The 27,773-nt window shown below is 42.5% G+C and overlaps 1 protein-coding gene across 5 annotated transcripts in view; it reads right to left on the minus strand.

The window, feature by feature from the left end:
• Positions 1–12,788: 12,788 nt before the first annotated feature.
• The window catches only part of SIDT1 (SID1 transmembrane family member 1), a gene marked incomplete at both ends in the record, with an annotated part of 85,032 nt that continues 70,047 nt past the window's right edge, over positions 12,789–27,773 (minus strand). For 3 of the 5 annotated variants that reach the window (XM_082655381.1, XM_082655380.1, XM_082655377.1), the window contains 6 exons: positions 12,789–12,851; positions 15,959–16,072; positions 17,263–17,373; positions 17,458–17,563; positions 21,907–21,953; positions 24,675–24,754. In XM_082655381.1, the coding sequence (XP_082511507.1) occupies positions 12,789–12,851; positions 15,959–16,072; positions 17,263–17,373; positions 17,458–17,563; positions 21,907–21,953; positions 24,675–24,754 (521 nt within the window). Of the gene's footprint in view, positions 12,852–15,958; positions 16,073–17,262; positions 17,374–17,457; positions 17,564–21,906; positions 21,954–24,674; positions 24,755–25,700; positions 25,716–27,773 lie in introns of all 5 variants that reach the window. The other 2 variants (XM_082655379.1, XM_082655378.1) reach the window with 2 other exon arrangements.

Below are 27,773 nucleotides of genomic sequence, written 5' to 3' on the forward strand. Positions count from 1 at the left end.
AAAGGGGACTTCACAAAAGATCATACAAAAATTAAAATCATAAAAATATCACTTACAACATTATGCCAATATTATTGACAACTGAGATGAAACGGACAAAATTCTTGAAAAATATGATTTACCAAAAGGAACATAAGAAGAAATAGAAAATCTTTATACCTCTATACCTGCTGGCCAAATTGAATCTATAATTAAAAACCTTCCTACTATGTGTTATATAATTCCATCTCTATGAAATGTTCAGAATAGGCAGATCTAAAGAAACAGAAAGTGGACTTGTGGTTACCTAGGGTTGGGGAGTTCGGGAGAAAGTGAGAGGTGGCTGATAGTGTGTGTGGGGTTTTTGATGGGGGATGATGAAAATGTTCTAAAATTGATTGTGGTGATGGCTGTACAGCTCTGTGAATACATTAAAAACTGTTGAATTGTACACTTTAAATGAGGGAATTCTATGGTATGTGAATTATATCTCAATAGCTGTTTTGATTTTTTTAAAGGTCTTCCCACAAAAAACTCTCAAGCCCAAGAGATCTTAGTGGGGAATTCCTCTAAATGTTAAAGGAAGAAGTGATACCAATCTACCCAAACTCATGAGGAAGAGGGATCATTTCCAAACCTGTTTTAAGAAGTTAATATAACCTTGATACCAAATCTGTCACAACATTATAGTAAAAGAAAATTATAGCCCAATATCCCTAATAAACATAGTTGTGAAAATTCTTCTTTTTTTTCTTTTCTGGCTGCATCATGTCTTGCGGGCCAGAGTTCCCAAAGAGGGGTGGAACCCGGGCCCACACAGTGAAAGTGCAGAGTTCTAACCACCGGGCCCCCAGGGAATTCCCTGAAAATTCTAAACAAAATGTCAGCAAATCAAATCTAGAGATATAAGAAAAGGATAGTACATCGTGACCAAATGTGGTTTATTTCAGGAATGCATAAAATGTTTTAACATTTTAAAATCAATTTATGCAGTTCATTGTATTGACAGAATAAAAGATAAAAAAATATGGTAACTCAATTACCATATTTTTAAAATATGGTAACTTTTTAGTTGATAAAATTCAGCATCCATTTATGGTAAAAATTCTAAACAAAAGAGGAAGAGAAGGGAGCATTCTCAATCTGATAAAGCATTTCTGCCAAAAAGTCCCCAGTAAACAAAACTACAGCTAATATCATACTTAATAATTTCTCCCAAGTTGGGATCAAGACAAACATGATCAGTGGCAATTGCCACTGAAATCACTGCAGGGATTTTTTTTGGGGGGGGGGCTGGAAATTGACAACCAGGGTCTTAAATTTATATAGTATTTAATATAATAATTATATAAATGTGAAAGTCCTAGAACAGTCTAGACTATCTTACAAACAAAGTTAGAAGACTTAAACCACCAGATTTCAAAACTACTCTAGTAGGGTAGATCTTAAATCCTCATCACAAGAAAAAATTTTTTGTAATTATGTATGGTAACAGATGTTAACTAAGCTTGTGATGATGGCTTCACAATATATACAAATATCAAATCATTCTGTTGTACACCTGAAACCAATATAATGTTATATGTGAATTATACATCAATAAAATTTTTTTAAAAATTACTCTAAAGCTCCAATAATTAAAACAGTGTGATATTGGCACAAGGATGGACAGTAGACCAATGGAAGGGAGCAGAAAATTCAGAAATAGATTAGACACATATAGTCAAATTGATTGATGATAAAGGTGCCAATTCCATTTCAGTGAGTAAAGGATGGTCTTTTCTGTAAATGGGCTGGAGCAAGTGGATATCAGTACGGAAGGGGAAGAAGCCCTAGACACCTGCTCCCCGCCGCCACCTCACATGATAAACAAACATTAATTTGAGTCGGGTCAAAGACCTAAATGTAAAAGGTAAAACACTAAAGCTTCTAGAGTAGTGCTTCTTAAAATGTAGTCTCCAGCCTCCCTGGGTTTCTCTGAGACCCTTTTAGGGAATCTGTGAGGTCAAAATTATTTTTATGATAGAACCAAGATGTGACATGCCTATATACTGTGTCGACATATGCACTGATGGTGCAAAAGCAATGGTGGGTAAAACTGCTAGTACTTTAGCACAAATCAAGGCAGTGGCACTGACTACTATGCTAGTAGTAATAGTCACTGTATTTTTTTTTTTTTTTTTTTGCGGTACGCGGGCCTCTCACTGTTGTGGCCTCTCCCGTTGCGGAGCACAGGCTCCGGACGCGCAGGCTCAGCGGCCATGGTTCACGGGCCCAGCCGCTCCGCGGCATGTGGGATCTTCCCAGACCAGGGCACGGAACCCATGTTCCCCGCATCGGCAGGCGGACTCTCAACCACTGCGCCACCAGGGAAGCCCATGTATTTTTAATCATCATAAAGTCATAGTTAAAAAAAAACAAAACAACGTAGTTTAGAATCTCCTTGATGAAGAAACAGAAATTAACAATTTCATTCAATCTTAACTTTTGAGTATGCTTCCTTTTAATATCCTTTTTAAATATTGTGTGAGCACATGGGAAGCAAACATAAAGCACTTCTGCTGCAAGCCAGAGGATGGTGGTTTTCACAAGGAAAAGCACTGGTGTTAAATTACAGAATGAACTCCTGGTTCTCTTTATGGAATACTATTTTTAGCTGAGAGAATGACTAAAATCTGTAGTTATTCAGACTTGGGTATTTGGCAGACAGTTTCTCAAAAATGAATGAAATGTACATGCACTGTATCCACTACTGTGAGCTTGACAGGTTCCCATTAAGACCTCTCTGATGAGATCAGTAGTGATATAAATGAATAGTATATGTATACACATGTATATAATTAATAATTATATAATTAAATGTGTAATATTTGAAAGGTTTGCACAATTCAGTGAGACAATATTTTCCAAGTGACTGAGGCATGCTGTTACAAAACCATGCGTGGGTAAAAAGATCCATTCAAATTGAAAGACCAATGGATTTTAACATTACAAAACATGAAAAGTTCACTGATATGGTTTTGGATTCCACATTGCAATTAATTTTGGGAAACTACCATGTGTTGAGTTTTGGTATAGTATCAAAGAGAATATCTACAATTATCTAGAACGGCTGCTCCCTTTTCCAACTATGTATTTCTGTAGGGCTAGATTTTCTTCGTATGCTTCAAGCAAAACACATACTGCAGAAAAGTGAAGGCAGAAACCAATATGAGAATCTAACTACCTTCTATTAAGCCAGATATTAAATGGATTTACAAGAATGTGAAACACACTCTTCTCACAATTTTTTTTGCTTTGGAAAATATAGTTATTTTTCATAAAAGATGTTACAGTTGGCCCTCAGTATCCTCGGGTTCCATATCTGAGGTTTCAACCAATTGTGGATTGGAACTATTTGGGAAAAAAATTCCAGAAAGTTCCAAAAAGCAAAACTTGAATTTGATGCATGCTGGGAACAATTTACATAGCATTTACATTGTGCTAAGTATTATAAATAATCTAGAGATGATTTAAAGTATCCAGGAGGATGTGCATGTTTTATATGCAAACACTATGCCACTTTTATATAAGGGGCTTGAGTATCTGTGGATTTTGGTACAAGGGGGTCCTGAAACCAATTCCGCTCAGATACCAGGGGAGGACTGTATTTGTGTTATGTAATGAGTTTATTATTCTCTTTAAATGAATTAATAAAATTTGTAAACTTTCCATTTTTTATTTCTAATGTGGTAAATATTAATAGGTATTAACTCACATAAACAAAAACTCTGGGGGTCCTCAACAATCTTTAGGAGTGTAAATAGGTCCCAAGACCAAAAAATGAGAACTAGTGTTCTAGAAGAAACCACAGGAAATATCATCTAACTATAACATAAAAGAAAAAAATAAGTTGGATTGATTTCATTAAAATCACCAGTGTCTGTTCATCAAGTCACAGACTAGCAAAGATTATATATATCAGAAAGAAAAAACTCATAGCCAATTTAAAAAATGGGAAAAGAACTTGAAAAAATCCTTTACATAAATGGCCAAGAATTCTATATAAAAAGGTGCTCAACATCAGTAGTTATCAAAGAAATGCAAAATAAAATACAATGAAATACCATCACACCTCACCCAGAAAGTCTAAAATTGAACGAGCTGACAAATGCCGAGTGTTGGCAAACGTGGAATAATTGGAACTCTCATATGATGCTGATGAGAGTGTAAACTGATACAACCACTTTGGAAAACAGTTGGTAGTATCCTTGAAAACTAAAGACTTATCCCATGACTCAGCAATTCCATAGTGTACTGTGTATATACTCTGGGGAAAATGTATGTATAAGTTCACCAAAAGAAATGTATAAGAATGTTCATAGAAGCTTTCTTTACAGGTAGCCCAAAACTGAAAACAACCCAAACATCCATCAATAGGAGAATGAATAAGTGAAATGTCATATATTCACACAATGAAGCTACTGATTCACACAGACAACTCTCACAGACATTACGTTGAGTGAAAGAAGCCAGACGAAAAGGAGTACATACTGCATAATTCCATTTATATAAAGTTCAGGAATAGGCAAAATTCATCTAGGAGGAGAAAAGTCAGAAGAGTGGTTATCTCTGGGGAGGGATGAACTTGGAACAGGCACAGTGATGCTGGAAATGTTTTCTTTCTTAATGTGGGTGGTGGTTACAATGGGGTGTGTGTGTATGGGTGTGTAAATATATCTGTAAAATATATGTAAAAATTTACACATCAGTATACACTTATGATTAGTGCACATTTTGTACATTACTGAATATATTTTATGCCTAAATAAAAAGGTTAAGAAAAAACTATGGAAGTCTGATCTGATGATGTTGGTTTTCTCATGATAAATTTCTTGAGTCAGCCAAACCTAAAAGTTATTTTACTGTCATTCTTTAGCAAAAGAAAAGACCAAGGCACTATTTTGTATCTGGCTCCTGTTGCCTGGCTTTGTGACTTTGAGCAAGTGGCATAACTTCTTTGCATCTTAATTTATTTGCTGGTACATTATCTGTCCTGTCCAGACCACAGGGTTGTTGTGAAGGACAAACGAGGCTTTATATTTGAAGAGGTTTCACATAGTTGCAAAGGAATATTTAAATGTAAAGTGGCGATTACTTTCCATGACATTCCTCATTTCTGTTGCCTTACATGGGAGACTGAAATGCAGGCTCCACTAGCATGTGGTTTGTTGGTCAGTATCAACACCTCTTTTGACCTTTTCGTCTTCCTGTGAGAAATTAAGGACACAATTCCGATCTGCTACCTACATAAGTTCAGAAGTCAGGTAGGTTGCTTACCTAGTATCAATGTGCCACTTAATTTTTCACATGACCATATAAACTACTGATGTGGGGAAGATGTGAAAATCCAGGTTTTAACTAAGTGTGTGCTGTGCAGGTCTGGTTTGGGTGGTAGTAGTGGTAGAGAACCTACTGCTGCAGGGACGTTTCCTTCTGGGAACTTGTGATTCAATTAGGTTAAATCCCATTTCAAAAAAGAAATGCTGCTGAGTGGTAAATATGCAAATTCACATTAATTTTTTTTTTTTTAAGCCTAAGAGACAGCTTAGTATAGGAGAAGAAAATTGGCTAGTATGTTGGTGTTTCAAACGAAGTCGTATTGGTTTTTTTTTTTTTTTTTTGTCTTACTTCTGGACAATTTAGAAAATTTTATCTCCATTATCATTGTACCCCCAATTGAAGAATTATGATTTCCCAGTTCAACGCAGGCTAGTTCCTCTGCCTCAGTTTGGTGGAATGGAAATACTCCCAGCCACCAGGAACAAAGATGGTTCAGCCATTGATGGGAGTCGTAGATTCTGCCTGACCTATTGGACCAAGCATAGACTGGTTTCAGAGGCAGCTTTGGAGGACTTTAGGACTCTTGACAGTATTTTGAGTCTCTGAACATGTTTTAGGAAATTAAAAAACCCACTTATTCCAGGGACTTCCCTGGTGGTCCAGTGGTAAAGAATCCTCCTTCCAATGCAGGGGATGCAGGTTCGATCCCTGGTCTGGGAACTAAGATCCCACATGCTGCAGGGCAACTAAGCCCACGCAGCACAACCACTGAGCTCGCAGGCCTCGACTAGAGAGCCTGCATGCTGCAAACTACAGATCCCACAAGCTCTGGAGCCCACGAGCTCTGGAGCCCACGCCACAACTAGAAAGAAGCCCGCCCACCACAATGAAAGATCCCACACACCTCAACAAAAGTTCCCGCACGCCTCAACAAAAGATCCCGCACGCCAAAGCTAAGAGCCAATGCAGATAAAAAACAAAACGAAACAAAAAAAACCCCATTTCTTATTCCTGTGCTTTCTCTCCACTGTTAATTTTGTTTCTGAACCAACAGGTTCCCAGTAGAAACCTGACACCTTATGCTACATATATTTTAATTTAAAATGAATCTTTGGGTCTACAGCCCTTTGCCAAATGCAGTCATTGAATGTATAAAAAGGACTTTGGTCCTTAACTTTACAAGCTTAGAAACTGAAGCAAGAGTCCTCTGAATCCTGCTGTTCCAGTTTAAAGAGCCAAAATGATCCAAAGCTGCAGTTGTATTGGCTGACTTTCCTAAAGCACGATAGGTTTCACTGTCACTCAGATTCATGTAACAGACACATCTTCTGAAGTTTGGAAAAACCTTCTCTTTTTGTTAATATGTTCAAGGCTTATAGAATTCTAGGCTGTGTATTTTGCATATATAGATACATGAACAAATAAGGGCTGCAACACAACCCACCTTCCCTGTCTCTGTTCTTGTTACCTGAACCACCCATTTCTGACTCTTAATCCAGGCTTCTGCACCTTTCACTTCATCTAGTGGACATCGACTCCTCTAAGTTTCAGTTTCTCTGTCTGGCAAATGGGGATGATAGTAATAATACCGACTTCATGGGGTTGGTGGTGGTGAGTGTTTCAGGATCCAGCATGGAATGTATATAAAACCCTTGGCAGAATGTCCGATGACAAATGTTTGCTGTTTTAATAATCGGTTCTAGGGGCAGCAATTTAGGGGCTTCACATCTAGGGATAAAAATTGCTGATAATTACTTGGACTTTCTTTGCGTCTGTACCTAGTAAGATTCTTCTAAGGCCATTCTCTTCTTGGAGCTCTTTGCCCACTTATAATGAACAAGTTACTTGTTTCATGCATCTCTCCCCTTCTGGACCGTAGACCCCGTGATTGAAGAGACTGGGTGTTTTGCCCATTGCTTTGCCCAGTTCCTCACAGTGCTTGGCCCAGATATTTCTTGACTGACTATTGACTGAAGCAGTATTTCTGACTCTATGTAAGTGAACAGAGAAATGGTGAGGAAGGAGAGGATAAAGGGGAAATGGACCTCCTAAAAAGCAAGTTACTTTACAAGGTATCCCACACTGAGAGAGAAGCCTAAACCTTAGGCCTGAATTTGTCCTCTTCCTCAAAGGGACCTGCCTAGAACCGGGTACTGAGCCTTGTGAAACGCTCAGATAAGCAATGTAATAAAAATCATAAAACGCAGGACTCCCCTGGTGGCACAATGGATAAGACTCCGTGCTCCCAATGCAGGGGGCCCGGGTTCAATCCCTGGTCAGGGAACTAGATCTCACATGCATGCTGCAACTAAGAGTTCTCATGCCACGACTAAGAAGCCCATATACCACAACTAAGGAGCCCATGTGCTGCAACTAGAGGAGCCCACCTGCCGCAACTAAGACCTGGGGCAACCAAATAATTAATTTAAAAAAAAAGTGTACTTCTAAAAATAAATCATAAAACGCAAATCAACATTTATCTGTTTTGGCAACATTAGAGCACCTTAAAAGAGAGAGCTTTTGAATTATTATGGATAGTCTTCTGTTTAAAGGACTTAGAGTCCTAATTCACAAAGAATGTCAAGAGTTTAAAAAAATATATCAAGAGTTACAGGGTTAGAGGAAATTAGGGGCCCAGGAGCCAACCATAGTGGGATTGCATGTTCTGGGATGAGAAATGAGACACCCAGACATTAGCATGACTGAAATGTGATATAACTTCAAGGCTATTCTATGATGGTTAGCTATTTTTCATCTCCAATGAAAAGGATAAGGCTTAGATGACAGGGAATGAAAAAAAGGTAGGATAAAACCATGGAGTTTTTAAAAATTTAGTTCAGGAAAAATCATGAAAACTTCTAATATAGAGATATTCAGAAAGAACGCAGAGCTCCATTTCCCTAAGACTGGAGGAGCAAAGGGTAATTCTTTGTCAACATTGGTCACCACTTAGCCCTCCTTGTACTTTAATAAGAATAGTAAGCAATACTTCAGGAAAACCATATGATGAACTGCAAACCCCGCCCCCCTTGGAGTTCACAGGGGTCAAAAAAGTCTAAAAATCGGTTTCTTTTTGCAGAGGAATCCCGTCCAAGTGAAAACTCTATTACTATGGCCTTTTAGAAACTCATTGAAAAAGGCTGATCCATGACGCTCGCCAAGCTTATTTGAATTCATGTGTGTTAAGGCCTAAGATTCAGCAGGTCATTAACCTTATTGATGATGGTGCCTTAATATTGAGGAGACATTTGAACTTAGCCACACAAATATATCTTGTCCCCGCCAAAACCGTGGGTAATTAGTCAAATCCATTTCCCCTGCCTTCACTAATCAATGTCATTTTAAGGCTTGCCTGTTCTCCAAGAAGCACGAGGCCCAAACAAGAAACTGCCTGAGTTGCTTTCCAGGAATTTGGAGCAGGTCGTATCTAGCTCAGCTGAGCTTGTTGGAACTAGGCGGAACCACTGACCTCCCAACTGGGCATGCGCGAGTTTCCACCCGTGACCTTTGGAACGTGCAGAGGCCCGTAGCCTAGCTGTGCCTGCGCAGCACGGTGATGACCGCACCTTTTCCCAATCACCTTTCCCCACCTCCCCGGCTTCCCACGCTCCCGTGCCTCAGAGCAGCCCGCTTCTTCATTCCTCGTCCCATAAATACCCCGCCTCCTCCCTTCGGGGTGGAGGGTTTGAGGTTTGTTCTCCGGTTTTCTCCCTTGGCTGCCTTGCGGATAAGCCCTGTCTTTGCTGCAGACGTCAGTGTCTCCGCGTTTTGGTTGTGGTGCTTCAGGTAAAATGAACCCGGTTCCCTAACACCAGCATTTAAAAACAAAGCAAAAAAATGACTGTAAGCTGGGCAAAATTATGGTAAACATAATTTTGGGTTTTACGTTGCTTCCGGCAGAAGCTAGTTGTATCTTTACTCATAATGCTTTTCCTTAGTTTCACCAGGGGACATTAGAATCATTTCAAAACCAGAGCGACCCTCCCAGGCTTCCTCTGGGACCTGTTTTGTCACCCGCAGGCTGAAGTCCCTCTTCATCCAGGCTGAACATCCAGGCTTTCCCTATGGAACATTTGGTGATAAGGGTCGGGGGAAACGTTTGCACCTGGCATCCCCTGGACTGTAGTAGCTATAGATGCTGGAGAGAGGAGAAAGTCTAGGTTTTCTTTGAGATTCCCAGAGTAGAACTGGCAGTAACGAGGTGTGACTTTATACACAGCCAGACTTTCCACTTGGCCCCAGCTTTGGCAGCAACTTTTCATCTGCGTTGGAGTATTAAGGGCCAAAGACGATGAAATGCAGCAATTAAAGGGCAAGGAGTGGGGCTGGGAGGTGGGATAATTCTGGGCAGTTTCTCTGAAGGTGAAGAGACCTCTCAGCGCCTTCAGGGCCTCCTGGAACTGAGGTCGGGAAACAGCATAGCTGGTTTCAATGAGGGGCCCCCTTGGGCGAGAGGTGCCAGCCCAGCAGGGAGACCTGCTCTGGCCCTGCCACCCTGCAGGATTCGAGAGGTGCAGGTGAGGACCTTCTCTCTGCGGGCACTGCTCCAGGTGCTCTACACAGCTCCACCTTTGTCACCTTCATGTCGCGTCATGTAGATGTGGCAATAAAGATCAGAGAGTTCCAGCAGATTGCACAAGGTCACACAGCAAGCAGGTGAACGTATGTGGACTAAAGTCTGACTCAAGAATTTTTCTCGGATTCAACTGTTCCTTCTATGAAGAATGTTTCTGTTTTTCCCTTTTTCCCAAGTTTTAGACAGAGAGACTGTCTCCCAGGAGGAGAAACATTTGGGTATTATTTGTTTCCCCGACACATGCATTTTGCGACCCCACAGGACATTCTGGTGGCAGCTTGGAGCTACAAAAGAAGAAGCTCCCACTCTCTTTACCCCAGGAGCTGACTCGGTGATCTTCTTCAACCATGGAAAGTCCCTTCCCCAGATAGACCCTGGTTTTCCACTGGCTTCTCCTGCTGCTAAAATAAAACCGGGCTAATCCCTCAGCCATCCAGTGTTAACAGGTGGGGCTGCCTCCCCAGCATTTGTCAGAGGTGTGAAGAGGCCTTTTTTATGTGCGGTTTTGCCTGTCTGGCTGCCACACCTCTGTCCTCCAAGGGAACTGCTCTTATTACCCTGGGCCTCTCTGCCAAGAGCCTCTTCTCGGTGGCTGGCTGGCTCCCGTTACCCTCCTGTTGGACTCGGCTTTCAGAGTTGCCTTCCCTTCTCTTGTGACGAGAGAAGTCCATGAGGACAGACAAAAGTCACACAGGCCTGTGCTACATGTGGATGAGGGACCACTGTGAGTAACTGTGGCTGCCCCCTCCACCCCGAGTTCCTATCAAACCTACAGGCGCAGCTGAACGACTTTCTTGTGGCCTCCAGCCATGCACAAATCAGCACTATAGAAAAAGCAACAGGTACATTTAGAATTGATATTTATAAGAGCAGGCTTGGTCTGGGTTTTCCGTCCTGCTGCAGAGAACAAAACTGACCACAACGTGTAAGTTTGTAGCACAAGGCAGACTGTGTCAGAAAACGGTCAAGAATACAGCAGCACAGTCCATCCATTTCTCTGGGGCCCCATCCCCATTTCCATGGACATATTTCCCAGACAAGCTACCAAACAGGTAAGGTGTCCTACAATTTATTCACTTCAGGCCACGGGGCTGCTTGAACAGACTTTGTCTTTTGCATTCTGCACCACCCCACACCCCCGCTTTTTCTAGGATTTGAAAACTTTTAGTGCATTAAAAATAAAAGAATTAGGTCAAATCAGCCAAGTTAAACAGGTTCGAAATTTATTTTAAATGTTAGATTGATACAACCATTTAATAGGTGGCCTTCATATGGCCTATGGAAGCCAACAATTTTTAAGGAATAAAGAATAACAACACCAATTATGAATTTGGGGGCATTTTAGAAAAAAAATCATAATGTTTCATTGAAAGCATCTTTGTGTTCTTAAAATCAGGGAAAGTTTGCCATTCAAACTTCCAAAATGTGTTTTGGAACATTATTTTAGAGAAAATTATATATATATATTTTAAAAAGAATGAAGGATCCTTCTAAGGAAGGATCAAGAAAGCAGAGGTGAGAAGGTGACTTCAATTTCACGGGCAAATATATCTGTGTATGCACGTTTGCATGTAAATTTTCTGATGACGTCATAGCGCAGGTAATACAGGAGTTTGGTCAAAATGGGACTTCCTGGGGGCAGAGCTGCTGGACAGTGAGAGAGTGAAGTGGGACACTGAGTGTTTCAACACCATCCTGGGGAGTGAATGTGAATCAGGTGTGTCAGAGAGACAACCGCCCCGCCCCCAAACTGGCTGAGCTCTTTGCAACTGGAGAGGAGGGGTGAGATGTGTTCACCCTGAGACTGGCCTCCAGAGAAACTCAGGAGAAAGTCTAAAGCCCCTGATCTGCATAAAGCAGCAGAGGAGGGGCTTGGCCGGTTGTACAGGTGCCCGAGAGCAGTGCCCCTGCTTAGAACACTTATTTCTTCCCCAAGGGTGATGCAGGCACAGAATGGAGCTATTTGACTTGGAGGCCTAATTGCCTTCGCTGAATCTGCTCCAGGAGCCCAAGTCCTTAACGTGAGGCCTGAGTGCTTGATGCTGATGTCACCAGTCTCCTAGTGCTGTCGGTCATTCCTCTGGTGCCTCCTGCTGCTGGAAGAGTTTTCCCATTTCCCCTTCCACCTTGGAGCTGGTCTGTGGAGAAGTGGCCTTCCCAAGAAGGTAGAGCCTGAGTCAGGGGGTCAACACACAGCGGTGAGATGAGGACACCAAGGAACAGGGAAGCACCCACACCTTGGTCTCAGGGACAGTTACCTGCCAGGAGCGGGTGACCCAGCCTGATGTAAGAGTCCTCCTAATGCGGTCAGGAACCCGGGGGAAGCGTACAGCATTCCTTTGGTGGAGGTGACGAGCTGGTGCTACAAAACATCTATCCCAGTTGGGTAGGGCCTTGGGGCCACCCCTCTACCAGACTCTAAGGAATCACATCATTCCAGGACTTCGGAGAAGTGGGCTGGTGTTTTGGGATGTCTAGAGCAGCAGATGTTACAGAGATGCACGGGGGCCACCCTGGAGTTTCTGGGCGGGGAGGCAGCTGGAGGGCGGAGAGCAGCATGGTCCCCCCATGGCTGGCGAATATCAAGTGGGGGTGGGAGTGGTCCCAAGGTCAACTTCGATGCAGCTTTTGTCCATGTCTAACTCAGAGTAGTGACAGAAGGGGATGGTGGGTGTTTTTCGACTCTGAAGGGCTTGACTCTGTCCACAGTTGCTGCCTCCCTTCTGCTTCCCTTCTTGCAGGCTTGGGTCCCCCTGTATCTCCTCTCCTCCCTGCGGGAATGTGTACAGAGCCAACCCAACAGAGGGTGAGTGGAGCATTTGGCAGTGGTTACTTTGCTGCAGTCCCTGTATTTTTCATGAAACAGCACCAAGATTGGTTGCTCTCTCTCCCCGCTCTCCATGCTGGAGGCTTAAAAGACAGGGATCTGGTCTCTCCGAACCACATCCAGGTCATCATCCAGGGTTAACAAAACCTGAAATGAGAGAGGCAGAGAAATGAGAGGAACCCACAGTTGCAATAAGTCCCTATTTTCTCCCAAAGACTCACAAGTGCCCTTATTTGTTTTCATGTCTTCTGCAGCTTTCTGCAACGCCGTGCTCTTAACAGGCACTTGTCATAATTACATAGTTCATTTATTAATTCAAATATTTATCAAGGGTCTATTAAGTGCTATTCCAGGTGCTAGAGATATGGCTTAGAACAAAAGAGACAAAAATCCCTACCCTGGTGGGGCTTACATTTGAGAGAGAGCTTCAGACATGAAGCAAACGCATGAGCAAAGTCAAGTATGTTAGCTAGTAATATGTACTAAGGATAATAATTAAACTGTGGTGGGGATATAGGAAGTATGGGATGGGGCGAGGTAAAAAAAATTTTTTGGTTAAAATTTTATTTTTCTAAATTTTGTATTTTTATTTTATATGAGTATAGTTGATTAACAATGTTGTGTTAGTTTCAGGTGTACAGCAAAGTGATTCAGTTGTATATGTATAAAATTTTGTTTTTCGTTGGGTGGCCAGGGACATCATTACCACTTAGGAGGGGACATTTGGGTCGGGACCTAAATGGAATGAAATCTTGTTGCATAGAATATTGCCATATAAGAATTGTACCCTAATCCTCCATTTTTAGTTCCCTCTACCATCACTCTCTCCACATGGAACCCTTAGCTCCACTTTTGTTGTCTCTGTCTCTCTAGAGAAGGTGACTATCAAAGATAAAAGCCTTCAGGAATGATGTTTATACAGACTGGTTAAACTTCCCAAACTGGCCACGAGGGGGTAGCCCTGCTCCACTCTTGAGGTTACATGGACAAGACTAAAGTAAGTGGGCAGCGTGAAACCAGGAGGCCTAATGTTGGGCTGGCCAAAAGGTTCGTTCGTTTTTTTCCGTAAGATGGCCCTAGCAGCACTTAGTTGTTTTTAACTTCATTTGGAACAATTTTGTTAGATTGTGTGTGACAGCTGTCCTATCAACGTGCATTTAAAAAGAGACCTATCAAAATTGGTGAATTTTTGTGTAGCCATTTTAATGTTGAAGATGGAAGAAAAACAACATTTTCGGCATATTATGCTTTATTATTTCAAGAAAGGTAAAAACAACTGAAACCCAAGAAGAAGATTTGTGCAGTGTATGGAGAAGGTGCTGTGACTGATCGAACATGTCAAAAGTGGTTTGTGAAGTTTTGTGCTGGATATTTCTCGCTGGACGATGCTCCACAGTCGGGTAGACCAGTTGAAGTTGATAGCGAACAAATCGAGACATTAATCAAGAACGATCAACGTTATACCACACGGGAGATAGCCGACATACTCAAAATATCTAAATCAAGCGTTGAAAATCATTTGCACCAGCTTGGTTATGTGAATCACTTTGATGTTTGGGTTTCACATTAAGTTAAGCAAAAAAACCCTTCTTGACTGTATTTCCTCATGTGATTCTCTACTTAAACGTAATGAAAACGTTCTGGTTTTGGGCTTCCCTGGTGGTGCAGTGGTTAAGAATCTGCCTGCTAATGCAGGGGACACAGGTTCGATCCCTGGACTGGGAAGATCCCACATGCCGCAGAGCAACTAAGCCTGCGCGCCACAACTAGTGAAGCCCGTGCGCCTAGAGCCCGTGCTCCGCAACAAGAGAAGCCACTGCAATGAGAAGCTCGTGCACTGCAACAAAGAGTAGCCCCCACTTGCCGCAACTAGAGAAAGCCTGTGCACAGCAACGAAGACCCAACACGGCCAAAAATAAAAACAAACATAAAAAGTTCCATTTTTAAAACAAATTGTGACAGGCAACGAAAAGTTGCTACTGTACAATAAAGTGGAATGGAAGAGACTGTGGGGCAAGCGAAATGAACCACCACCGACCACACCAAAGGTCGGTCTTCATCCAAAGAAGGTGATGCTGTGTATATGGTGGGATTGGGAGGGAGTCCTCTATTATGCGCTAATTCCAGAAAACCAAATGATTAATTCCAACAAGTTCTGCTCCCAATCAGACCAACTGAAAGCGGCACTCGACGAAAAGCATCCAGAATTAGTCAACAGAAAACGCATAATCTTCCATCGGGATAACGCAAGACCACATGTTTCTTTGATGACCAGGCAAAACCTGCTACAGCTTGGCTGGGAAGTTCTGATTCATCAGCCGTATTCACCAGACATTGCACCTTCGGATTTCCATTTATTTTGGTCTTTACAAAATTCTCTTAATGGAAAAAAATTCAATTCCCTGGAAGACTGTAAAAGGCACCTGGAACAGTTCTTTGCTCAAAAAGATAAAAAGTTTTGGGAAGATGGAATTATGAAGTTGCCTGTAAAGTGGCAGAAGGTAGTGGAACAAAAGGGCAAATACATTGTTCAATAAAGTTCTTGGTGAAAATGAAAAATGTCCTTTATTTTTACTTAAAAACTGAAGGCACTTTTTGGCCAACCCAGTGTTATTTTTTAAATGACCTTTTGTACAGGCATCATGGGCTTTTATTTTGGAAAAGTCAAAATTAAGATGGAAGTAGGCTGGGAGTTCTCATCCTGGGTTGTTATAATATGCGTGGCTTCTGGAAAGGTGTTTGGACAAAAAATGGAGGGACTACAGGAGAGATTTGGAAGAGACTGGTTAGAAGGCAAAAAGAGGCCTGGTTGCTATCCTGAGCCACTCCAAGAACTTGTGAAATGTTTGTAAGACATGCAGTGAGACTGGAAGAGGGGGAGGAACTTGAGTATAGCACAAGAAGGAATAACCTAGTGTGGCTGAGATTGTAGCCAATGCCCAAAGTGGTTCCCAGGGGATTTGGGCATGTGAGTTCTAATCAACAGTTCAGTCCAAACATTGCACAACTGAAGGAAAATTATTTTATCCCTCTGTGTCTTAAAGTATTGAAGAGTAAAAGGAGAATGAAAATAAAGATCTAACCGAAGGATACAGTGTAAAAAAAGAAATAAGATATTCTGTACATTGAATTATAATGAAGACTTGGAAAGGGAAATTAAAAATACAAAAGGGGATGTAAGAAAGAGGGGAAGAGAAAAAAAGGGGTACAGGATGTAAAGCGAGAAGAAATGAAAAAAGTTTTTATAAACTCACCAAGAATGAGAAAAACAGGGCAGTAGCAGAGAGGAAGTGCCAGATGTCATGGTCATCAAAGAAATCCAGCAGGATACACTCTCGATTCTTCTCTCGGGATTCGGCTGGCGTTCCCTGGAAGAAGGTGAGGCAGGATGTAGTGGGGGCATTCCCACAGTTCAACTCCTTAGAGGGCTGAGTATCCAGAAACCTAAAAAGTCACTACTAGATGCCTGGGTCAGAAAGTTAGCTTCCGGGCTTCCCTGGTGGCGCAGTGGTTGAGAGTCCGCCTGCCGATGCAGGGGACACGGGTTCGTGCTCCGGTCCGGGAAGATCCCACATGCCGCGGAGCGGCTGGGCCCGTGAGCCATGGCCACTGAGCCTGAGTGTCCGGAGCCTGTGCTCCGCAACGGGAGAGGCCACAGCAGTGAGAGGCCCGCGTACCGCAAAAAAAAAAAAAAAAAAAAAGTTAGCTTCCAAGAAAACATACGTCCACACAAAACTTGACCACAGTTGTTCACAGCAGCAGCATTCATAAAAGCCAAGAAGCGGAAACAACTTAAATGTCGATAGACTGCTGAACGGGTGGATAAAATGAGGTATATCCGTACAATGGAATATTCAGCAATAAAAACATGAAGTACTGATAACATCTACACATGGGTGAACCATTATGAAGAGAAGCCAAAGACCACATGTTATGTGATTCCATTTATATGAAATGTCCAGAATAGGTAGATCTGTAGAAACAAAAAATAGATTAGTGGTTGCCTAAGGCTAAGGGGTTAGGGAGAAATGGTGATTGACTGCTAACGGATGCAGGTTTTTTCCTGGGGTGATAAAAAGGTTCTAAAGTTGCCTGTGGTGATTATGGTGATGGAGAGCTAAGACTTCTTCCCTGTTCTGTGCCTCAGACACATCACCAGTTTCCTAGGCCTCAGCTTTCCTAACTGTGAAATGGATTTATAAACACCTGCACCTGTGTATTTGTTTATGGATGGTGACTATGATAAGGTGGAGAAGATACACTAAGCAAGGTTCCTGTACGTATTAAACATCCACTGGGAATGACACATAATGAAGATCACGTTTGCAGTGTTGGTAGAGCTTCGTTTTTAAGAGGCGCCACCCTGATAATGACGACATGCCATTTATTGAGCAGTCACGTGTGGATATTGAAAACCATCCCCTTTAGAGAAAGCATCCATGTCAGAGAACATAAAAAAGATAAACAGCAACCAGCACATGAAGAGAGGGAGGTAGGAAGGTCAGAAAGGCAAGATGGAGAGAGAATGTCATCCTGGAAAAGAAAACTGCCCTCTTACCTCCCAGCTGCTGAGATTCTGGAAGAAAAAATACAAGGCAGCAGCCCACACCGCAGCGGTGGCAACGATGCAGAAGAGCGGGATCAGGAGGATCTTCTCGGAGCTGCGAAGCTGTGGGTGAGAAGCGCTGCTGCCAAGCCACACGCGTCACCCGAGGAGGGCCCGCGGTGCCCGGCTCCCAGCCGCCACTCTTACCTTCATGATGACGTAAAAGGTCAGGTAGAGCAGCAGGTTACAGATGAAGATGCCCAGCATGTAGGAGGCAAAGTCCCTGGGTCGATAGATCAGTCCAAAGAGGGCACTGAGCACACAGAGGAATTATTTTGTAGCTATGAAGGTGGATTTGTAACATTATTGGCTTTTTCACTCCCACACCCCCGTTTCTGGTGGGAGGGGAATTTAAAAATGTTGTAAGTAACTTTCAATTCATTACGTCTTCCTCAGAACATTCATTTTTAACGATTGTGAGGTTCCTATCAGTGGATGTACCATAAGCAATCATCCTACCTCTCTAGCTGAAATGAAGAGTTTTCTCTTTGTCCTTCCGTTGTGCACTATTATTAAAAACTGCAACAATAAATACCTTCAGACATATTGTGCTTTTTTTTCCTTTTTGCATTTAAGATGGTTGGAATAGATTACTAGACATAGAATTATCTCAATACTTGGCTTGACACACATTACCAAATTTTTGCTAGCTGTCTAAATTAATACTGAAGTTTATTTTGGTTGGGGTTTGGCCTTAAGTTTGCTCCAAATTTCTGTTCCGTTCTAACAAAAGTCTTTATTATACAGCCCTTTCTTATCTCCTGGTTTTGAAAGCTTGTGTTTAATACAGACACACCATGCACATATGTATATAGTTGGCTTTCTGGCCTCTTCATCCTGATTCACTAATTTATAATTTCTAGTTTTGGAGCAGTGGCTCATCGTGTTATTGTTGTTTTATAATATGTTAGATTATCTAACAAAGGTTAGGCTAGCTTGCACTATCCAATGTGGTAACCACATGTGGCTATTTAAATAAAAATTAATAAAAATTAAAAAAAAATTGAAAATTCATTTCCTCAGTCACACCACATTTCAAGTGCTCAATAACCACAAGTGGCTAATAAACACATCATTCCAGAAAGTTCTATTGAATCATGCTGGGCTGTCACTATACACCTCTGCCCCTCCTTTCTCCGGTTAACCTTTTGCAGAGACTTTGTCTAACTAGGTAAATAATTTCAGAATAAAATCCTATTAACTTCATTCCATTTCTAATTCTAAATTTACACATTAACTTGAGAATTGTTATCTTTACAATAGTTAATCTTCTCACCCAGGGCATGCCATCTTTCTTCACTTAGCTAAGTTTTCTTCTATCTCTCCTGATAAGGTAATTAAATTTTCTGCAGAAAGATTCCACACATCTCTCAAAGTTTATTCCTAAGTATTTCAAGTGGAAAGCTGTTATTAATGGAGTGTTTTTGTTCATTTTTTTTAAATTTATTTTTTATTGAAGTATAGTTGATTTACAATGTTATGTTAATTTCTTCTGTACAGCAAAGTGACTCAGTTATACACATCTATGCATTCTTTTTAATATTCTTGTCCATTATGATTTGTCCCAGGGTATAGTTCCCTGTGCTATACAGTAAGACCTTGTTGTTTATCCATTCTGTATGTAATAGTTTGCATCTACTAACCCCAAACTCCCACTCCATCCCTTCCCCGCCCCCCTACACTTGGCAACTACAAGTCAGTTCTCTATGTCTGTGAATCTGTTTCTGTTTCGTGAATAGGTCCATTTGTGCCATATTTTAGATTCCACATGTAAGTGATATCATATGATATTTGTCTTCCTCTTTCTGACTTACTTAGTATGATAATCTCTAGTTGCATCCATATTGCTGCAAGTGGCATTATTTCAGTTTTTATGGCTGAGTAGTATTCCATTGTATATATGTACCACAACTTCTTTATTTATTCATCTGTCAATAAACATTTAGATTGTTTCCATGTCTTGGCTATTGTGAGTAGTGCTTCTATGAACATTGGGGTGCATGTATCTTTTTGAATTATAGTTTTCTCTGGATATATGCCCAGGAGTGGGATTGCTGGATCATATGGTAATTCTATTTTTAGTTTTCTGAGGAACCTCCATACAGTTTTCCATAGTGGCTGAACCAACTTACATTCCCACCAACAGTGTAGGAGGGTTCACTTTTCTCCATACCCTCTCTAGCATTACTTATTTGTAGACTTTTTAATTATGGCCATTCTGACCATTGTGAGGTAGTTTTGATTTGCATTTCTCTAATAACTAGTGATGCTGAGCACCTTTTCATGTGCCTATTGGCCATCAGTATGTCTTCTTTGGAGAAAAGTCTATTTAGGTCTTCTGCCCATTTTTTGATTGGGTTCTCTTTTTGTTATTGAGTTGTATGAGCTGTTTATATACTTTGGAAATTAAGCCCTTTTGGGTCGCATTGTTTGCAAATATTTTCTCCCATTCCATAGGTTGTCTTTTTGTTTATGGTTTCTTTTGCTGTGCAAAAGCTTGTAAGTTTGATTAGGTCCCATTTGTTTATTTTTGTTTTTATTTCTATTGCCTTGGGAGACTGACCTAAGAAACTTTGGTATGATTTATACCAGAGAATGTTTTGCCTATAATCTTTTCTAGGAGTTTTATGGTGTCATATCTTATGTTTAAGTCTTTAAGCCATTTTGAGTTTATGTTTGTGTATGGTGTGAGGATGTGTTCTAACTTCATTGATTTACATGTGGCTATCCAGCTTTCCCAACACCACTTACTGAGAGACTGTCTTTTACCCATTATGTAATTTTGCCTCCTTTGTCAAAGATTGATTGACTGTAGGTGTGTGGGTTTATTTCTGGGCTGTCTATTCTGTTCCATTGATTCATATGTCTGTTTTTGTGCCAGTACCCCACTGTTTTGATTGCTGTAACTTTGTAGTATTGTCTGAAGTCTGGGAGGGTTATGCCTCCTGCTTTGTTCTTTTTCCTCAGGATTGCTTTGGCACTTCTGGGTATTTTATGGTTCCATATGAATTTTAGGATTATTCTAGTTCTGTGAAAAATGTCATGGGTAATTTGATAGGGATCATGTTAAATCTGTAGATTGATTTGGGTAGTGTGGCCATTTTAACAACATTAATTCTTCCAATCCAAGAGCATGGGATATCTTTCCATTGATTGTTAAATCTGATTGCAGACTTGGGTTTGATTTTAGTTCTACTAGAGGCAGGGACAAGCTAGGTGATTCTGACCCTGCAGACACTATCATCAGTTGTTCAGTATCGTATCTCCTATCAACACCCTCCATCCTGTCTTACAGAGTCGCCAGGACTGTGGGGTCTTCCCTAAAAGGGTGGCCGAGAGAGCATCGCAGGTGACCACGGCCAAGAATCACCCATCCTGACGTGTCCCTGAGTAAAGGACAGTCCTTCACAGGTATGGACCTTCCCCAAGGTAAACCCTGGGGCAACAATATTGTGGGAAGTTTCTTCCAGAAGCATGTGGCCCCGAAATAAGATTCAAATTCTCATGACTTGATTCTGGCTTTCCCTGATGGTGTGCTTATTTCTTTGCATCTGGTATCTTTTTTTTTTCTTTTTCCGATACGCGGGCCTCTCACTGCTGTGGCCTCTCCCGTTGCGGAGCACAGGCTCCGGATGCGCAGGCTCAGCGGCCATGGCTCATGGGCCCAGCCGCTCTGCGGCGTGTGGGATCTTCCCGGACCGGGGCACGAACCCGTGTCCCCTGCATCGGCAGGCGGAGTCTCAACCACTGCGCCACCAGGGAAGCCCTGCATCTGGTATCTTAAAGGGAGGAGGAGTAGGGTGTCACCTTTCTATCAAAGGTCACTGACCCAGGGGAGCACATCAGCTAAGAACCACTAATAAAAGCAGCTCAACATACTTATTTTTTGAGGGATCAATAAAACATCTCACTCATTCACATTTTTAAGTTAAGAATAAGTTGCGAAAAATAGATACATAAAATACAGCTAGCATAATTGTACTTCTGTTGCAGTGTTCTACTTAGAGGTCATTTGAGGAAACAAGACCAAGGTGATAATGAGGGAAAAGAAAAGGAAGAAAAATGGTATAGGCAGAGTAAGAAGATTGAGACCTGGAGGGAAAGAAAGAAATGAGAAAGACACACACACACACACACACACACACACACACCTAGTAAGAGAAATGCCTACTGGGTAGCCTTTATGGAAAGTTCTAAAAAGAGTTTAAAACTGTTGCATTTTTGCTGCTGCTGGCATAATTAGTCTCTCTTTATATATATGTGTGTATGTGTGTATATGCATATATATCCAATCTAATTTATCCACCTAGATATAGCAAATTTGATGTTTGTCTTGTTGAACAAATGAGCTCAAGGCATCAGTGTGTTGAACTCATTGCTTTAAGGGAGGCAACTATTGGTACACAAGAGCTTCCTAGTGCATTCTTTGCAGGATGAAAAGTAGCTTTCTTTCAAGTCACTAGAACAAGCACAGTCCTATGCTCTCCTTAATGTAATTTAAGACTTCTTTATAAAAATGACAGCCAAGGAAAGCTAAACCACGGTGTTACAGAGAAATTAATAAAGAGAAAAACTTGTTTTCCTAAGACTACTTACAAGGACCAGTTAACCAGATTCCCCACGATGAGCAATACCATTCTGTCCTGGAAAGGAGGAAAGAAAACATCAAATGAGGGGCTGCACATACTGCTTTTTAAAAAACTTACCATAGGGGAAGCATCAATTATGGGAAAACAATTGCCTTGGTGGAAACAATTTTTCTATAGTTGTAAGAGAGCTTTGCCTATGACTGGAAAGTCCTCTACGAGGACTAAATGGCAAAGCCTCTGACTGCAAACAGACGTGACCTCGTCCCTGTAAAAGAAAGCCTGGTGAATAAAGCAGAAGTCTTGCTGATTTCCCCCCAGTTTTTAAAGGAGCTGGGCGCCTGGGCCCACCTCTTGGCGGGAAGGCTGGTGGTATGTGCTGATTACTCAGTAGTTAAAAGAATTCTGCCACCACTGTTCTGTAACCAAGGACTCTTTCCCTGGGTTGTGTTAACTGGTGGGCCCTAAGGCAGCTCTTGGGATGCACCTGGAATTAGTTTCATTATTCTGGCTCCAAGGAGGTCCTGCAGCTCCCAGGCTCCTGGTTTCTAAACACATGGCCTTATTAAGATTAAAGTTATTGGGGCTTCCCTGGTGGCGCAGGGAAATATCTTCCTTTTAAAAAAACGAATTCACCTACTAGAAAAGCCAAAATCCAAAACACTAACAACACCAGTTGCTCGTGAGGATGTGGAACTCTCATTCATGGCTGGTGGGAACGCAGAATGGTCCGACCATTTCGGAAGACAGTTTGGTTGGCAGTTTCCTAGAAAACTAAACATACTTTTACCGTATGATCCAGCAGTTGTGCTCCTTGGTGTTTACCCAAAGGAGCTGAAAACGTGCCTATACAAAAACCTGCCCACAAAATTTTATAGCAGCTTGATTCATAATTGCCCAAACTTGGAAGCAACCAAGATGTCCTTCAACAGGTGAACGGATAAATAAACTGTAGCACATCCAGACAGTGGAATATTAGTCAGGACTAAAAAGAAATGAGGGCTTCCCTGGTGGCGCAGTGGTTGAGAGTCCGCCTGCCGATGCAGGGGACACAGGTTCGTAACCCGGTCCGGGAAGATCCCACATGCAGCGGAGCGCCTGGGCCCGTGAGCCATGGCCGCTGAGCCTGCGCGTCCGGAGCCTGTGCTCCGCAACGGGAGAGGCCACAGCAGTGAGAGGCCCGCGTACCGCAAAAAAAAAAAAAAAAAAGAAATGAGCTAGCAAGCCATGAAAAAACATGGAGGAAACATAAGTGCATATTATTTCAGCCAATCTGGAAAGGCCACATACTATATTATTCCAACGATATGACGTTCTGGAAAAGGTAAGACTAAGGAGACACTAAAAAAGACCAGTGGCTGCCAGGGGTTGGGGAGGAGGGGCAGGTGGAAAGAATAGGTGGAGCACAGAGGATTTTTAGGGCAGGAAAACTACTCGACCTTCTTTGATACTATAATGATGAATATATGTCATCACAAACTCGTCAAGAAAACCATAGAATGTACAACACCAGGAGTGAATTGTAATGTAAAGTATAGACTTTGAGTGATTATGATGTGTTAACGTAGGTTCACTGACTAGCAAATGCACCTCTCTGGTGAGGGTGTTGATATGGAGAAGCTGTGTCTGTGTGGCGGAGGGGCATACGGGAAATCTCTGTATTTTCTTCTCAATTTTTCGGTGAACCTAAAAAAACTAAAAACTCTTAAAATGCTCTAAAAATAGTCTGTTTAAAAAAAAAAGACAGCCTGCATCAATTAATGTAAAAAACACCAGAAACACTAATTTCCCCTTATGGTTCACAGCTGAGGCATTCTTATCTCTCCTAATACTCACAGGTCCTAATGGGCTTTTAAGTTCTCCCCTGAATAAAACCCTCCAGCTTCAATTCAATTTTTAGTGCCTATAGCTCCTGCCCAAGCTCTACCGGGCTTAAAACTTTCCCAGGTTCCTTTATGTAAAAATCCTTCTGATTATAAACTATCAGCAGGAATTTAGTGAATGCCTGTGTGCCAGGCCCAAACGGCATCACTAGTTCTGATCACAGCACGGGGTAAAGGTTGGGGCAGTGGCTCAGACGAGGTATGTAGCCTTCCCAAGGTCACTGGCCAGCAAGCCAAGGCAGCTGGGAGCAGGGCTGATCCCAGCTCAGTGTAGAAACTACACTGATCCCTCCGCTCAGTGTAGAAATGTGTAATACATTGAAAACCATACGGTAGAATTTTTAAAATTGTATTTCTGCCATCAAGCAATAGCTACGATTTTGAAAAAGCATTCGTGCTCACTGTAAAAGTCAAACAATGTATAAAAAGCAAACAAATGTATAATGTGGAAAGTTCCTAATGAAAGTGATTGGAGTGATCATATGTCCCTAGTTTGCCTGGGACAGTCCAGGTGTCATTAGTAATAGTGCCCTCTCTTGACTTTCACAAGTGAAATAATCATACCTCTTTGGATGATTATTTATAGGGACACCCTATCTGGATCCTCCCTCCTCCAGCAATCATCACTTTAATAGTTTTGTGTGTGTATATACATACATATGTTCTTTATATACTAGCAATTTTTCATGTACAAAAAAGGAACCATCCCAGCGTGTCTTTTAAGAGTGAGAAGGGGAAGCAAGATGCCTCTTCCCTCACTAACTGGACTTCAGCCACGCTAGGCCATCTGGCCCTCTTGGTTTGGGGAGCCTTGTGTGACTACCCCGAGCCTGCCCCTCCTGCTGTCCTCCTGTTGTCTGGGAGAAGGCCAAGGCACACGGGAACACACACTTACCATATAGAGAGGCCGGCTGCACTGCCGGATGCAGTCTGTGTAGAACACCATAGCGGCCCGTCGGAAAATTCCCAAATCTGCTGATGACACAATTGCATGGTGAGAAGGCTTGGTCAGAGATAATCCAAAACAGTCCCCTTTGGCCCAAGCTTTTGCGGCCAGGATGATGTCACCTCATAAAAGCCATGCTTTGTCCCTAATAGGTCAGCAATAAATGTTTGCTTTAAAAGACGCCACCCACAACTGCCTGGGCTTTCGTGGCAGGTGTGCTCTACCCATGCAGCATCCCGCAGAAAGGCAGGCAAGATGGACACAAGGAACAAGCACTCGCAAACCATTTGGGGGGCTGGCCAACCCTCCTATGGTCTCCTTCAGCTAAGTTTCCCTCTGTTGATGGTTTAGTGTTTTCTTTACAGCAGAGATGTATGGGGACTCTCAAAAGTCACCTTAACACATCTGCTCTCTCTAGACCATGGGAAATCTTAGCTTGTAAAAATTCGAATCTGTGTTTCTCAGTGTGGTTATAAGTCAGTAAGCATTGAACCAGGGGACAGTGGGGTCTACTAAGCATGTTCAGAAAGCCTGTACATATGATGATTTTTATATGAGCAGGGTCAGGGCCCCAGGTGGGGCTGTCATTCTGTGAGCCATCCACACAGAGATGTCACGGGCAAAGCTGGGGTCTTCCTGAAGTGAGCATTTCAGTAAGGGTGGACCCCAGCTCTGCTGTGCTGCCGTTCCTCTTCAAGGCTACCCCTGGGGTCAATTTAAGCAGCGTTCACTAGACTAGATACACTGGGGGGGGGGGGGGTGGCGTGGGCGTGTCCATGCACTAGCCCAGAAGAGGCGCGTTGCGGGCTGGGTTGGGGTGCATCCCTGCCTCTGAGCCTCTCTCCAAACCCCCTGCCTACCAAATCCTGCCCAATCTGCAAGGTGTTCAGAAAGCAGAGTTGGCAGGTCAGTCAGGCAGGTTGCTTTGTTAAGGAAACAATGTAGAAAACCCTGGGGAGGGTGGCTGAACGTTACCTGTGTCAGACACATCTGAATCAGTGGGAAGCAGAGAATTGAGGAGAGAAAAAAAGATTTGTAAGAAGGTAGCCAAACAGGTAAACTACTGGTCATTTTATTTTTCTCTCGAAACAGATGACTTTAATTTTGTTTTCTGATTACAAAAGTAATGTCTTCTCGTAAAGAACACAGACTCCTTCTGCCTGTCTCAAACGTTCAGAAGTTCACTATTCTTCGAAGCGTGAATCAGACTTTCCTCTCTCCCTGTGTACTTTTGTGCACCACTTGCAACTTATAATCCATCCTCTGCCTGTGGTCCTTTTCGGGAAACAAGAGGCACGACGGTGATCTGGACAAGTAGCTCTGCAGTTTTCTGTCCTGCTTATGAAATGCTCTGCCTCATTGCTACTGCCTTTCCTCGTGTCCACTTTAATTTTCCTGTGTGGCCTAAGGGCCCCAGAGAAAGGAATCTGTGATTTGAGAAAGCAAAGGCAGCTTATGGAATGGGCAGAGAGGTTGGTGTTGCCTGAACAACTGTCCACTAACCCGACTTCCTGTCTTTGGACTAAATGTAGATGCAATTGTCACAATGTTTTCCTTTTGACTTTGGTAAATCCGTAACCACTTGGGGGAGACTCCCTAGGTACAGAAATTTTAAATGTTGGGTTAAGTTGTGTGAAGGTTATCTTCCCTTTGCCCCTCCAGACTCACCTGCCATGTCTCTCTGTCCTCACCACGCCCGGGGAGGCTGACTGCAGGGACCACTCAATGGGTTCCCTCGCTCCCCTTGGATTTGGACAACGAGAAACGCCAGCAGGAGACTGGAGGGACAGAGGAAGGAGAGTGAGCCCAGAGTACTATCTGCCTGGTGCCTTCCCTGTGAGGTTGCCTGTCTGTTAGCCAAAGGTCACTGCTCCACGCTCATGGAGGAAGGTGACTTTCTCTCCGTGATGCCCTCCTTCCATGTTTTGGTAACCACTTCGTCTATGCCCTTTTGGGCTTGTGGCTAGTAAAAGCTTCCTGCTACTAACCCCAGGTTACTGTGCTACCCCTTTCATTCTTCCCCACCCCACCCCTGTACTATGAAGAGTCCCTCTGTGAATAAATCTTTTGTCTTTGTATGTGATAGCTTTTTCCTGTTGGGACCCTGACAGACTAGTACATGGTTATAATAGACTACATTCAATTTCTCCTTTTTTAAAAAGGTAAATTAATTCAGTATTGCAAAGTTGCATGGGGCCAAGGTGGTATAAACATATTAAAAGCTCCTCTATGTATTAATGGTCACTACCATTACATATATCTGTATTCAAGTTTATTTCTCCAACTTGCAAAACCCAGAGGAACAGTGCCTAACTTATGTTCCTTTTGAGAGTTTAGTTTGTATGACTTCATTCACCTTTGAGTTTGGAGGATGGAGCACGAACAGAGTTCTACCCAACCAGCTATTGATGCTTCCACTGGGGGGAGTTGGAGGTATACCGGCTATGTTAACACCAAGAGTTAATCTACTGACCATGCCAAAAGGAAAAACTAAACTGCCACAATGAGAGATTGTTTTATTTGGTCTCCTAGTCTTAAAGCCACTTGTTTATATAGAATCGCTCTTAGATCTGGGCAACAGGGGAGCCGTATTTTAAAGGCCTTCATTCCCCAGTGACTGAGGAGTCTGCAGGGCAAGGGGGCTGCTTCTTCTAGGCCACATTCTGAATTCCTGGACCCAAGAATTCCCTGTCCTGAGGGCCTTGAGCCCGCTCTCAGAGCCTGCATAGGTCCCTTCCCTGGTTTGTCTTCCTGAGGGCAGATAGCACCACTAGAGTGTGCACTTCTAGGGGCAAGGAATGGCCAATTGGATGTTAGACAAGGGTGTCCACATGCATACCTGTGAGACCCCTTAAGATGCAGGACAGAGCCAGAGGTGAGAAGAAAAGGGGGGCAGGGGTTGGGGACCAGCTCTCCTGTATAGCTATGTTCTGGAGTACTCTTCCATGCACCTGAGAATTTTAAATTTGAACTTGTACCTTGTAGGTTGTAATGAAGGTATATTTATCAGCTTCTTGGTCTTCCTTCTTTCTTCCTTCCTTTCTTCCA

Source organism: Grampus griseus (assembly GCF_964374135.1).
Source record: "Grampus griseus genome assembly, chromosome: 5".
NCBI classification, from domain to species: Eukaryota; Metazoa; Chordata; class Mammalia; order Artiodactyla; family Delphinidae; genus Grampus; species Grampus griseus.